The sequence below is a fragment of the Symphalangus syndactylus genome, chromosome 12, assembly GCF_028878055.3.
Source record: "Symphalangus syndactylus isolate Jambi chromosome 12, NHGRI_mSymSyn1-v2.1_pri, whole genome shotgun sequence".
Classification (NCBI taxonomy): Eukaryota; Metazoa; Chordata; class Mammalia; order Primates; family Hylobatidae; genus Symphalangus; species Symphalangus syndactylus.
In genome coordinates this window covers 38,953,685-38,969,238 of record NC_072441.2, presented here as the reverse complement: position 1 = coordinate 38,969,238, position 15,554 = coordinate 38,953,685, and the positions used below count along the sequence as shown (strand labels likewise).

Sequence of the window (15,554 nt, the reverse complement as noted above, 5' to 3'; positions counted from 1 at the left end):
CTGGGACAGGAGTCCCAAACCGCTGGGCATCCAAACTTTTTGCTGTTGATCCATAAAGGGAGGGATCAGCCCATCTTATTCTGTGATTACTTTTCAGCCCATTAGAAAGTCAATTGTTAATAAATACTTGTGGAATAAGCGAGAATGAGGGACTATGAATGCATACATGGTAGTAATCACTACTTTCCAGGTTGAGAACAGGAAACATAAAGTTCAATCTAAATAAAATAGCAAGTGATATGTATTCCTGTTCTGCCTTATGGCCATTTTAAGGAGAGGGGAAGGCAAATGGACCTGATGTAAGAAGAGGAAGAAACAGTCATGCAAAGGAGAAAGACAGAGAGAACCGATGAATTACAGAGGTGGGAGAAGTTCACAGAAAATAATTAGTCCCTCGCTGTCATTGGATGGATGAGAAAACTGAGAGAGGTTAAATGACTTGCTCCAAGTCACCTCATGCAGTCTCCTAATTCCATTGTTTCTTCACTGGATGAGAAGAGAAACACACAGGAGTTCGTATAGAACGGGGGATGGATTGGGATCTGTAGCCAGGAAAGGGAGATGAGAGCACATTTGATTTATGCAAAGGGAAGGATAAACTCACTGGGGACAAGGTCACTCATTCACCCACCTGAGCTTTTATTTGTCTGTGTTAATTCATTTAACAAACAAGGACTGTATTTGGTGTTGGAAATTCCAAATCCAAGGACAAGCCCTCTCTCCACTCACGATCCTCACAGTCTAAGGAAGCAGACAGATGGGTACATGTTTTGCTAATCTATGGCCATGTTGCACATCACCCTCAGGGATACCACTTCTTGAGCACTCAGTGCTTGCCAGCATTCTTAGGAGCTTTATGGATGTGACCCTTAGCCCTCACCAAAGTCCTGTAAGACGGTTATTAATATCTCCTGGGTCTCATAGGCAGTACATGAAACAATGAAATTGAACCAAGTCAATGAGGACTAGTTGGAACTAATCTAATAAATGTGTGTTGAAGGCTCATCATATCATCAGTCACCTAGCTGGAAACCTTTATATCCTTCTCTAGCCACTTCTGTAATTCTGTTACCCAACTCCACTTCTCCGACCCCTGTGCTGACATTCTTGGCCCCATTGCTCAGGCCCTTTTCATTTCTGGGCTGGCCCACCTGAAATCACCGCCTGCCTGGCTTCTCTCCCTCCAGGGTTCCACTCCCTTCCCTCAGCCCACGCCAGCCAGTCGAGATCCCAGTGAGGCCTCCCTGAAGATCTCTATCCAAAGTAGATGGATCAGCTGTGTCACAAGTTGGTAGAACCTTCCAATGGAATGCCAATCCCATGAGGCCAGGGAATTTTATCTGTTTGTTCACTGCTATATCCACAGGGCCAAGAGCAATGCCTGGCATAAATTAAATGTGCCGTGAGTATCTGTTGAGTGATGAGTAAAGAAATTCCAAGTAGGGCAAGGCCTCCAAAGGCAGGCAAGAGTTAGTATTAGGAGAATGAGAAAAAAGGCTGGGCACGGTGGCTCACACCTGTAATCCCAGCACTTTGGGAGTCCAAGGCACGTGGATCACCTGAGGTCAGGAGTTCAAGACCAGCCTGGCTAACATGTGAAACACCGTCTCTACTAAAAATACAAAACAATTAGCTAGGCGTGGTGGCACACGCCTGTAATTCCAGCTACTCGGGAGGCTGAGGCAGGAGAATTGCTTGAACCTGGGAGGTGGAGGTTGCAATGAGCCGAGATCGTGCCACTACACTCCAGCCTGGGTGACAGAATGAGATTCCATCTCAAAAAAAAGAAAAAAGAGAAAAGTTAAAAACAGAGCTGCTGGAGTGGGTAAGAGGGAGGTTGGTACAGATAAGGTAGAGAGATAGGCAGGGGACGAATCTTATAGGCCATGGTGCGAAGAGTCTGGATTTTATTCATGTTGTACTGAGTTGTCACTGAAGAGTTTGAGCAGGGGGTGTCATGCTTTAATTTCTGCTTTAAGATCTTACAGTCATTGATCTTTCTAAATCTTGTCTGATGGTGTCATTCCCCTGCTTTAAAAACTTTGGTGCACAAAAAGACAATATTGTATAATTCCACCTACATGAGGTATCTAGAATAGTCACATTTGTAGATACAGAAAGTAGATGGTGGTTCCAAGTGGGTAGGGAAAGAAAGGAAGAGGGAGTTATTGTTTAGCGTGTACAGAGGCCCAGTTCGGGATGAGGAAAAGTTCTGGACATGGATGGTGGTATGGCTGTACAATATGAATGTACTTTTCCAACAGATTATTGAACTCCTTTGGGAAAGGAGTTTCTTAATACCACTGAATTGTACATTTAAAAATGGCTAAGATGATTAATTTTATGTTACATATATTTTACCACAATTAAAAAAATGTTTTAAATTTTGCTGTGAAACCCAAGTTATAAAGCACTTATTTATTTGGTAGTGTCGCATTGCTTACTAAATGAAACCGAAATTACCTAACACAGCAGGAAAGGCCCTTCAGTATTGGATTCCAACCAAGCATTCTAGACATACTTTTCCCTCTTACACCAAACTATTTCACTATCTCCAGACAAATCCTGGACTTTCATAACTCCAAAATATTGTTCAGGCTGTTACTTCTGCTTGGAATTCTACTCTCAACCTGATCTTTGAGATTCCTACTCAAACTCCAACATCCAAGCAGCCTGTGGGTCACCTTCCCCAACCTCCTTCTTCCTATCGGAATGGCCTCTGGACTGGTGTTGGTGTTTATCGTGTGTCTGCTCCTTGACTAGGCAAAAAGTGCCTTGAGGAGAGAGGGACCATGCTATTTACTTCTGATCCCAGCACCCAGTGCTGTGCCTGAGACACAGTCATGTTCTCCAGAGCTTGTGGAATTGATTACTTTCCTCTTCATACCAAAGTGTGGATGCAGATTGCATTCTGGTGAGACTGAGCTATGGCCTCTTCTCATGGTGACTTGGCCTGGGAAAAATACTGTGTATTTCAGGGAATGAGAGTCATGAGTGAAAAGAGCATCTCTGCCTCCGTATGACTGTAGATAAAGTTCTGAGCCTCATTTCTTCATTTATAAAATGGCAATAATAATATCAACCTTACAGGATTACTGGGATTAAATGGGATATAATTTGGAAAATAACTTGGCACAGACACTGCTACATAGAAAATGTCCAGTAAATGTGAACTCACTTTGGTTATTATTACAGTATGTCCTTAGAAAATGGCAGCCATTATCATTATTATATCCAATTGTTATTTATCTTTTGAAATGAGTGAGTTTTTTACTGTCTCTTCTACTAGATTGTGTTAGCCCAACAAAACACTATAGTTTCTTAGTAAATCTCTAACACTTAGTATGGTTTCTTCCAAATGATAAAGGTATTTGATGAATATTTGTAGATTGAACAATATATTATTAGTTAAAAAGTATGCAATTTTACAGATTTTTCCATATATGTTCAGGAACATTTTAAAGGTGAATCTATGAAGTATCAGAGTTAAAAATGTTTAATGCAAACAAGCATACTAAAATATGAAAATGGTATAACTTTTATGTCTTTACATAGCAAAAATGTACAATAGATATTGTAATAATATATTTTAGTATAAATAAGTATTAATTTTAAAAGCAGATAATCCCAATTTACCTCTGTTCCCACAAAGAACTTTGTGCAGAAGTCATCTATTGGCTTGAGAAGATCGGCCATCCCACTTTCCAGATTATGGTACGGGTTCATTTCTTCTGCCTTCTCTGTTTTGCTCTGTGCTAACATTTTGTCTTTCAGAGGAGTGTGGGTAGAAGGAGTACATATTTACAGGGAAACATCTTTTAAAATATAGACAGTTTACATTTTCTGCCCCTTGCCACCTACATTTGCCCCATTCCCTTCCCAATGTAGTTAGCATAAGTCCAAGCATTTTTAGATTTCTAAATTAGCAAAAGAACGCTTTTTTGTTCCAAACCAAACATCAATGACTGTACTATATTACAGCTCTAGCTATACACGCACATAGTGTAAGAGCATAGCTAATTCGGGGGCTGAAACACAAACATCATCGGCAACCTGTTTCTTTTTAAAAGTATTTGATGTTACCTTGTTTTAAAAGTCTTTTTGTAATATAAAATTAATAAACGTTATTATTTAAGCCTTGGAGAATAAAGAAAAGCGTGAGTAAAAGAACAAAAATCATCCATTATCATGTCTCCCAGAGATAATATTAAAATATTGTGACTTTTCTTGTAAATTCACTTTTTTTAAAAAAAACTGGATAATATCCTATTTTAGTTTTATATACAGCTTTTCTATTCTCTTAAAGCTGTGTCCTAAACATTTTTCCAGGTAACTTACTAGATTTTCGAAAATACGATATTCAATTCCTGGGAAAGATGGTAGAGAAATATATGCTCATAAAACCCTCCTCTCATCACACTTCCTCAATATGTCCTCTGAGTCATATTACCCAAGAGGAAACAAAAAAGCATAAAACCAACCAACAAACAGACAAGTGAAAACTAAAACAGGAGAATAAAACTTCAGCTATACTAAAAAGACATATTACATTTAAAAAAAACTTTAGCATAATTCTGGACAAAACTTAAAAATGATTATCATGATTTAGTTGGTATAGTCAACCAATACTTTCTATGTTTTGGATCTACATGTTTTGAGAGGTATCTTTTCCCACTAAGTAAGATATCAAAAACGAGTATCAAAATGAACCAAATATCAAACTAGATCTTTAAATAGCTGTATTACAAAGTGTAAACCAACATTTCAAACATGACTGGACATATTCAATCACATTATTCTCATTAAAAGATATTATTTATAATACATGTAGGAAGAGCAAAAAGGCATTTTGTACCCATTTAATATATACAATTAAAATCATTAAAATATTTATTTCAAATTCTTCACTCTCATTTCAATGTCTGTTTCTCTCTTTTTAAATCATGTACACAAATATATGAGAGAAGTAGAATATGTATATAATTTGTAAATACATATACATACATTGAGAATCTGTACTCAAAAATGTTAAACGAGGGGCTATAAGATTAGAAGTGTGGAGACATCTGGTCTCACAAGGGGAGACAAGACCCTGATCTATAGGGTTACAACTGATAATGAAAAGGAAGAGGCAAAGGTGCGATAAATGTAAAGGAAAACATGATTAACTTGAGTGAGAGACTGGAAGTGGAGGCCTGAAGAGAGACTCAGGAATGACTCAAGTTATCAATCCTGTTCTGGACACATTGACTTGGATAGGGTAGATTGGGTTCAAACCCAGGAGACAGCAAGAGTCAGATGGAGAACTCTCAGCAGAGACAAAAGTTAGAGCCACGCAGGTAGACTGTGTTACCAGTGAGGAAAGCACACAGGTGAAGTTAAAGTTCAAGGTACATTCATGAGTAGATGGCAGCAAGTGAAATCGAGCCAGGAAAGGAGATAGAGGAGGAAAAATGGAAGAAGTAGCAGGATAGGAAAATCACAGATGCTAAGAGAAGTGTGAGCTCCAAGAAAATAGGCTGAGTTAATAGCATTTAATGTGGTAGAGCAGGGGTCTGCAGCCCCTGGGCCACAGATACTGGTCTGTGGCCTGGTAGGAACTGGTCAGCACAGGAGGAGACAAGCAGCAGGCGGGTGAAAGAGCATTACAGCCTGAGCAGTACGTCCTGTCAGACAGCAGCAGCATTACATTCTCACAGAAGCATGAACCCTATTGTGAACTGGACATGCAAGGGATCTAGGTTGCATGCTTCTTATGAGAATCTAATGCCTGCCCCTCTCACCTCCCCTACCACCCAGTGGAAAAATTATCTTCCACAAAACTGGTCCCTGGTGCAAAAAAGGTTGGGGAAGGCTGTGTTAGAGTCAAAGAAGGTGAGGCTAGGGAAAAATGTTATTAACTACGTTTATTCAGAGTTGATGGGAATAACTTTGGATACTTAGATTCAAAATCATCCTCATAGGTCATGGATTTCCCATCCTTCGAGATAGTAATAATAACAGCAACTGACATTTATTGAATGCTTACTACATGCCAGGCACTAAAGTGTGTGCTTTATAGGAACCATTTCATTCAATCCTCACAAGAACTTCCAGGTGGTTATGCATTGATCCTCCTCCAAGGATGAGTAAACTGAGGCTCAGAGAGATTAAGTAATTTATGCAAGGTCTCACACATGGTAGTTAACATTTGCTGTGTGTTGACTATGTGCTATTCTGAGAGCTTCGTGTATAACTCATTTCATCTTCACAACACCCTATGAGGTAGTTCTCTTTATTATTTACTCCCCTTATCTTCCTCACTCCATTTTCAAATGGATTTAAAAGCAAAAAACAACTAAGGTACAGAGAGGTAAAGTAATTTAACTTGGTCAAATAATACATTGTGGATTTAGGATTTAAACCCAGACCATCAACTCCAGAATCTACCGTCTTAGCTGCTATGCACATTGCTTAGAAGAATATATGTCAGGCTCTAAAGGCTACTTCAACAGAGGAATTCCAAAAGCATTTAGAGCAAGGGTTTCCTTATCAGAATAAATACAGAATTTCTTAAAGTGACCACTTAGAAGAGCATGGGTTGTTATGGATCTAAAATGGCAGACAAAGGGTGGGTGGTCCCTGGACACTAGATAGTGACAGAGTACCAGACACTGACACTAAGTCTCAACAGGCCTCAAGAGAAAATGGTGGGATAGCGAGGACTTGTGATACACAGTCAAAGGTGAAACCACTACAGGATCAAGAATCAAAATGTGATCAAGAACCTTATGAGTATATTCTAGTTAATAGGGCCAAATCTGGTCAGAATGGGTGGATAGTTGGCAGTGTGACCAAAGGAAATCCTAAATACCATAGTTGATCTCAAAGTCTTGAAAGCTGGCCATTCACACAGGAGGCAGATCATGGCCATACAGTGACCTCCCCCTAAGATCAGGAACAAAACAGGGATGTCCACTCTCACACTTCATTTAACATTCTGGAGGTTCTACACAGTGCAATCAGGTAAGAAAAAAATAATCATCCAGATTGGAAAAGAAGTAAAACTGTCTTTATTTGCAAATGACATTATTATCTATATAGAAAACTCAATATGTCTAAAAGAAGCCACTGTAACTAGTAAGAGATTTTAGCAAGATTTCAGGATACAAAATTAATATTCAAAGATAAATTGTAGGCTAGGCGTGGTGGCTCATACCTGTAATCCCAGCACTCTGGGAGGCCATGTCAGGTGAATTACCTGAGATCAAGAGTTCGAGACCAGACTGGCCAACGTGGTGAAACCCCATCTCTACTAAAAATACAAAAATTAGCCTGGTGTGGTGGCGCATGCCTATGGTCCCACCTACTCGGGAGGCTGAGGCAGGAGAATTGCCTGAACTCAGGAGGTGGAGGTGCAGTGAGCCGAGATCTTACCACTGCACTCTAGCCTGGGCGACAGAGCAAGACTCCTTCTCAAAAAAAAAAAAAAAAAAAAAAGATACAAATTGTATTTTTATACACTGGCAATGAACAATCAAAAATTAAAAAATTTTAAGTACCATTAACAAGAGCACCAAAAAAATATGAAGAATATAGAAATAAACCTGTCAAAAGAGGTGAAAGACCTCTTTTGTAAAATACAAAACATATCTGAGAAATTAATGACCTAAATAAATGAAGAGACATACTGTGTTTATGGGTTAAAAGACTCATTTTGTTAGATGCTAATTCTCATAATATTGACCTACACATTCAATACAATCTCAGTCAAAATCACAGCTAGCTTCTTATGCATAACAAGCTGTTCCTAAAATTCACATGGAAAAGCAAAAAACTTACAACAGTCAAAAACTACTTTAAAAAAAAAGGTTGGAAAACTAACACTATCTAATTTCAAGACTAATTATAAAGCTAGCATAATCAAAACAGTGTGGTATTGCTCTAAAGATAGGTCAATGGAACAGAATAGAGTTTAGAAATAGACTCACATATATATGGACAAGTGTTTTTTGACAAAGGTGCAAAGCAGTTCAGTAGAAAGAGGATAGTGTATTCAACAAATGGTGAGGGAATACCATACACAAAAAAATGAACTTTGATCCATAACATATACCAATTACAAAAATTAACTCAAAAGAAATCATAGACCTAAATATAAAACCACAAAACTTCTAGAAAAATTAGGAAAAAACATTGGCAACTGTGGGCTAGGCAAACATTTCTTAAATTCAACACCAAAATCATGATCCACAAAAGAATAAATTGATAAGCTGGACTTCCTCAAAATTAAAAACTTCTGATTTTCAAAAGACTGCTAAGAGATGAGACAACAAATCACAGACTAGGAGAAAATATTTAAAAATCACATATCACTAGTCCTGAGAAAGAACTAGTATATAAAATATATTAAGAACTCTCAGAATTCAATAATAAGAAAACAAACAGGCCAGATGTGGTGGCTCACATCCATAATCCCAGCACTTTGGGAGGCCGATTTGGGCAGATTGCTTGAGGACAGGAGTTCGAGACCAGCCTGGCCAACATGGCAAAACCCTGTCTCTACTAAAAATACAAAAATTAGCCGGGCATGGTGGCACACGCCTATAATCCCAGGTACTCGGTTGGCTGAGGCATGAGAATCACTTGAACCCAGAGGCAGAGGTTGCAGTGTGCCGAGATCATGCTACTGCATTCCAGCCTGGGCGGCAGAGTGAGACTCTGTCTCAAAAATAAAAATAAAAATAAACAACCCAACTGATAAATGGGCAAAAGATTTGAACAGACACTTAATCAGGGAAGATATACAGGTGGCAAAAAAAAATGTGAAAATCTGCTTGACAACTTAAGTCATTAGGTAAGTGTAAATGAGATCTGACTGTATATTTTAGAATGGTTAAATTAAAAGGATTAACCATATCAACTGTTGGCAAGGATGTGGAGAAAATGGAACTCTCCATGCACTGCTAGTGGGAATGTAAACTGGTAAAACTGGAAAATGCTTTGGCAGTTTCTGAAAAAGTAAAACATATACCTGCCATATAATACAACCATTCTATTCCTAGGGATGAACCCAGGAAAATATGAAGGCATATGTCTATACAAAGACTTGTACATGAATGTTCATAGAAGCTTTATTTGTAATAGGCCTAAGCTAAAAATCCAAATGTTTATCAACAGGTGAATGGATAAACAACTGTTGTGTATCCATACAATGAAAGGCCAGTCTGTAATAAAAAGGATTCATTCAGACAACATGAATTAATGCTAAAATAATCATGCTGATTAAAAGAAGCCAGATTGCTGCACGTGGTGGTACATGCTTGTAGTCCTGGCTACTCAGGAGGCTAAGACAGGAGGATTGCTTGAGCCCAGGAGTTAGGGGCTGCAGTGAACTATGATCATGCCCCTGCATGCCAGCCTGGGTGACAGAGTGAGCCCCCATCTCTTAAAAAAAAAAAAAGAGTATATACTGTATGATTTACATAAAATTCTAGATAATGAAGACTAATGTATAGTGACAGAAAGTAGATCCGTTGTGGCCTGGGAGTGAGGGAGGTGCTGGAGGGAAGCATCCCAAAGGGAATTCCTTTATGAATAAACTTTTGGGAGTGGTGAATATGTTCATTATCTTGATTATGTTGATGGTTTCATGGGTGTGTACATATGTCAAAGCATATCAGATTGAACACTTTGACAACATGCAGTTCATTGTATGTCAATTATACCTCAGTGTGGTTGTTAAAAATGAATAAAAACCCCTCACACTTTAAAAGAGATAATGATATCCTTTCTATAAACTGGATAAAGGTAGTCTCATCCTCCTGGCCACCTGTTTTCATTAGGTTAAAAAATAATACTAGGACATTTAATAAAGTTACCTTTTTACAAGTTACATTAAACTCTCTCAGCCTTAGTTTTCTTAATTATAAAACGGTAATGGAAATTCCCAGCTTGTAGATTGTTGTGATCATTAGCATCTGTTTTTGCTCACCATCGTACCCCTGGGGCCTAGCACAAAGTAAGCAATTCATAAATATCTGTTAAATGAATGAAAGCATGTGCAATAGTGGCACCTGAACCATGGCTGGAATGCGATACATTACAACCAATGATCGAATACAAAAGAGGAGGAAAAGAAAGAAGAGGAGGAGAGGTGGAGAAGGAGAAAACTCCCGTTAGATTCCCTCTAGAATGAAGCAGGCCCTAATAGAGAAACAGCATGCAATGTTTTAATAATGCTTTGAAAATGTCTATAAAAGTTTAGTGATTCAGTATTTTTTAGCATGAGGTTTTGGGTCATATCAATAAAACACACGGCTTCAAAGTGAAATTTTGCTGAAGCTGGGTATTAGGTGTGTGTAACATGTTTTTCTTAGATATCCTATCATTTAACATTGAAAAATTTATAAATGGAAATCTTTTTGATAAGGCAAATGTTTGGGAAATATTTCAATTGCTAGTTATTCTCGAACATTTTCATTAGGCATTGCTCTCCAGGTGGGATATTCATGTATACCTTTATCTTAATAGTTTTGACAGCTTATATGTGCACCCTTCAATTATTTCAACAAAGATGTGTGGGTTGAGTTGAGATAGATTTAAAAGTCTGTTTTCTTTCTTTATTCAGTTTTATCTTGGTGCCGTATAAATATTATTTTGAAAAATTATATTCTAATTGAGAATGGTAATTTGTTTCTTGATACTTCATAACTTATTTTACTAGACTTCAGATGTGTTCCATCCTATAGCATTATTCTTTGACTACATAACATTCATTAAGTGGGTTTCATTTTATTTTAATGTAATGAGTTTTTGAAGACACATAAACGTGCTCAATAAATATTTTGAGAAGCTGAAATGAACTGAATCTTTTTTGTGTATAGGCAGTTTTAATGTGTTGGCAATCGCTATTATTGCCATTATAAAGTTCCACATTGGAGGGTTTGATTTTCTGTATTCTTTTTACAAATTAGACTATCCTAGTGAGTAACTCATGTTAGTCATAATCAGCTACTGACACTCAAACTAGTAAATTTTTTTTTTTTTTTGAGATGGAGTCTCGCTCTGTTGCCCAGACTGGAGTACAGTGGCACCATCTCGGCTCACTGCAAGCTCCACCTCCCGGGTTCACACCATTCTCCTGCCTCAGCCTCCGGGGTAGCTGGGACTACAGGAGCCCACTACCACACCCGGCTAATTTTTTGTAGTTTTAGTAGAGACGGGGTTTCACCGTGTTAGCCAGGATGGTCTCAATCTCCTGACCTCGTGATCTGCCCACCTAGGCCTCCCAAAGTGCTGGGATTACAGGCGTGAGCCACTGCGCCTGGCCTTTTTTTTTTTTTTTTTTAAATAAGCAAAGGTAGTTACCTTGTGTTTTGCAAAGAAGATGGTCTTCATTCAGGCTTATCTTGGTTGGACAGTGGTCTAAACTTGTTTCACCCTTGGACAGCCTTACCTTTTGGGAGAATATACAGCAAAGATTATTTCCACATATCCTGAAATTATCCTTGGGTAATTTATTCTTGCCTTTCCCTTCTGCTCCCATATTGAAGGAAACCCACCTCCTTTTTTTCTTCCTTCCCTTTCCTCCCTCAAATTTCTAGTTTCTTTTCTCCATGGAAAGCACCTAAACCACATTTCTAAACCCAGCTACAGAAAGGAGCTTGTCTGAGGACACATTTCCACATCCCAAATTCTCATGTGTCATTTTCTTTCTGAAAAATGTCTTGTCTTGTATTCCATAATACATCCTTAGTAGTTTTAATATAAAATAACTTGTTACCCTGTTCCCTAAATCTTTCAGTTAAATGAGACCCCAGAAAGTTGTGCAGGGACCTTGCATCTGCTTGGCCACCTCCAAGTCCTCTCAGGAACACATGCACTGGAGTTCCAGAAGGCCCTGGGCCTGCACTGCATCCTGGTGGCTGGAAACAGAAACTGTCACACTTCACAGTTTTCCCTCCTAGGGGAACTGTCTTCAGCCCTTTCTCCTTCAGGATGTTTGTTCAAATGCTATGCAATTATTCTTAGATGAGTTTGGGGTTGTTTGTTTGAACTATTCATAGCTCAGTATATCCTACCCCCAGTCCCCCAAATTTATAATCTTCTCTTTCCAATTCTTTCCCAGTTATCTCAGCAATATTCTTATCCCTCCATGTTCTCTCTTCCATTGGGAGCAAATACAAAATAATATAATTCTTGTGATATTTATAAATCAGAAGAAAAGTATTAAGTTTAAACTAAAAACTAGACATTCTAAACAAAGAGAGCCATCAAGTTTGAAGTCCATTTATATTTTCCACACATATCTTGTCCATAGCCATATTTTTCTCAAATTAAAACTGCTTTTCTTCAAGCTCTGCTATGTGAGATAAATACAAACAACTTCTCATTCAGTTAATTTTCAGTTCTGTTTGGTCATAGGTATTATCAAGCTTTCCGTGGTCTAATATCCCAAAAAACGTACAGAAGGAACAATACCAGTTCCTTCTATTGATAGGCCAAATATGCAGAATTTTGGCTACAATAGAGAGGAAAATTAGCTTTTCTGGGCTAACTTGAGCACCAACCAATTTTCAGGCAACTGACATGCTATTGGATAACTATTACACACACCATTTGGAAATTGTGGCTTGTTTATACATGAAATATCAATCTTGAGTCCATGATGATTTTGATTTCTGCCTGGATCTAAAGAGGCATCAAAATAACTCGTAGGGGGGAAGGAAAGAAGGGGGGCAAGGGTTGAAAAACTACCTATTGGGTACTATGTTCACTACTTGGGTGATGGGTTCAACAGAAGCCCAAACCCCAGAATTATACAATATAACCATGGGACAAACCTGCACGTGTACCCCCTGAATCCAAAAATAATAATTAAAAAATAATGACAGCTTGAAGCTCTCCCAGGACCTCTGAAACCTATCATTGTTATTGGCACAGTTAGAATGACTGAAATGTTTTTCTGCTCCCTTTTTCTGTATATTGCAAACATCAGCTACATCAGCAACCATATACTTCTTCATTGTCAACTTTTCAAAGTAAATCTGTGTAAATCATTATGCAATATATACAATAACATGTATCAATTAAAAATAAAATAAAACTAAAAATCCTCTCAATCAAGGAATTTATTGGTTGAATAAACACAAATTATACAGTCTTGTGTTAATTTGAGCTGCTCTACTTTTAGAGAGTGTGTGTATATGTATGTCTATGCATGCAAAGTAAATAGTGTATTATGCAAACAGGATGGACTAAACCCCACATTACTTACCTTAGTGAGAGGTTTCCAGGAGAGATCTAGATGCAAAAAAGTAGATGGTACATCAAAAGGAATTTCAATACTTTCCTCCTTCTTTTTCTCTGTTGTTTGGGGGGTTAAAGGTTTCTGTGGTCTAATATCCCAAAAACATATTGTGCTAAAAAAAAGTTTATATATATTTTTTATTAAGTACAAACAAGAGGTGCAGCCTCAGGACTACCATTAATGCTGCTACATATTAGCATTCTGACCATGGCTATATTTTAATGTATCTGAAACTAAGATTTTTATGAAACGAGACAGCTTTGTACTTTATATTTTAGAGAATTAAACTGTTTATTAACAGCCTCCCTCATCTTGGGACTAATAACATATGAGAATTGAGTTTGAAATTGATGCAATCTTTTAAAAGTATAAGTTTTATTTATATATAAATCATATGCTACAACATTCATCCAATTAAAGTATATAACTCAATGGTTTTCAATATAGTCACAGAGTTGGGAAGCCATCACCACAATCAATTTTAGAAGATTTTCATCACACTCTCCCACCTCACCAAAAAACCTCTTGCAGATTAGCAGTCACTTCCTATTAGCAGTTTTTCCCAGGCCATCCCACTAGCCCCAGACAACCACTGATGTGCTTCTTAGCTCTATAGATTTTACTATGCTGGACATTTCATAAAATGAATCATATATGGTCTTTTGTGACTGCCATTTTTCTCTTAGCATGTTTTTAAGGCTCATTTGTGTTGTGGCTGGAACGTATCCGGACTTCGTTACTCCTTACTGATGAATATTCCATTGTGTGGGTATACTACATTTTATGTATCCACTCATCAGTACATTTGATAAATAAAGTTGAATTCCGCACCCCCCCAACACCGCTTTTTGACTATTATAAATGCTGCCAGTGAACATTTGTGTATGTTTGCATTTCTCTTGGGTGTATCTAGGACTGGAATTGCTGGGTTAAATGGTAACTCGGTGTTTAATCTTTTGAGGAACTGCCAGATTGTTTTCCAAAGCAACTGCACCATTTTTACATTCTATCAGCAATGTGTAATCACTCCAATTTATCCAAATCTTCACACCACACGTTCACCAACATTTTTTGCCTTTTGTCTTTTGATTATAGCCATTGTAGTGGGTATAAAGTTGTATTTCATCAAAAGTAGTTTTGGGTTGCATTTGTGCTTTTGTTGTAATATCTAAGAAATCACCCCTCAATTCAAAGTCATGAAGATACGTGACTATGTTTTCTTCTAAGAGTTTTCTAGTTTTAGCTCTTACATTTAGGTCATTATTCCATTTTAAACGTTTGTATATGGGGTGAGATAGGAATCCAACTTTATATTTTGCACGTGGATATCCAGTTTTCCCAGCACCATTTGTTGAAAAGATTATTCTTTATCCATTGAATTGTCTTGGCGTCCTTGTTGAAAATCAGTTGGCCACAGATGTATGGGTTCATTTCTGGAGTCTCAGGTCTATTTCATTGATCTATGTATCTATCGTTATGCTAGTTCTAGTACATCTGTCTCTATTACTATAGCTCTGTAGAAAGTTTAGAAATTTGGAAGTGTGAGTCCTCCAACTTTTTCTTCCTTGACAAGATTGTTTTGGCTATTCTAGGTCTCATTATTTGCCTTCCCTTGATAGCTAATGATATTGAGCATCTTTTTATGTGTTTATTGACCATTTGTGTATCTTCTTTGGGGAAATATCTACTGAGAACCTTTGTTCACTTTTTAATTGGGTCATTTGGGTTTTTATTGTTGCATGGTAAGAGTTCTTTTATATATTCTGGATACAAGTCTTTTATCAGATATATGATTTGTAAATATTTTTTCCTATTCTTTGGTTGTCTTTTCAATTTATTGGTAGTAACTTTGGAAGCTCAAAAAGTTTTAATTTTGATGAAGTCCAATTTATCTATTTTTTTCTTTCATTGCTTGCACTTTTGGTGTTTCATCAAAGTCACATAATCTTAAAAGTGATATAGTGAAAATAACATACACAGAGTTGGGTATAAAGTGCTTTGTACACAGTAGGCACCCAACAAGACAAGGAATACCCAGGCTGGAGTGCAGTGGCATGATCTCAGCTCATTGAAACCTCCGCCTCCTGGGTTCAAGTGATTCTCCTGTCTCAGCCTCCTGAGTAGCTGGGACTGCAGGCATGTGCCACCATGCCCAGATAATTTTTTGTATTTTTAGTAGAGACAGGGCATTCTAGTGGTTCTTTGGGGAACCACCCCGTTCTCCATTACATGCAGTCAGGTTGGGATCGTCACTCAAGGTGCT

At 37.8% G+C, this 15,554-nt stretch overlaps 1 protein-coding gene across 5 annotated transcripts in view; it reads right to left on the bottom strand.

Annotated features, from left to right (window-relative positions):
- The window catches only part of DNAI3 (dynein axonemal intermediate chain 3), a 135,525-nt gene that overhangs the window by 13,985 nt on the left and 105,986 nt on the right, over window positions 1-15,554 (bottom strand). For all 5 annotated transcript variants that reach the window (XM_063624224.1, XM_063624223.1, XM_063624227.1 and 2 more), the window contains 3 exons: window positions 13,259-13,403; window positions 11,350-11,437; window positions 3,637-3,767 (listed from right to left, as the gene is read on the bottom strand). In XM_063624224.1, the coding sequence (XP_063480294.1) occupies window positions 3,637-3,767; window positions 11,350-11,437; window positions 13,259-13,403 (364 nt within the window). The remainder of the gene's footprint in view (window positions 1-3,636; window positions 3,768-11,349; window positions 11,438-13,258; window positions 13,404-15,554) is intronic.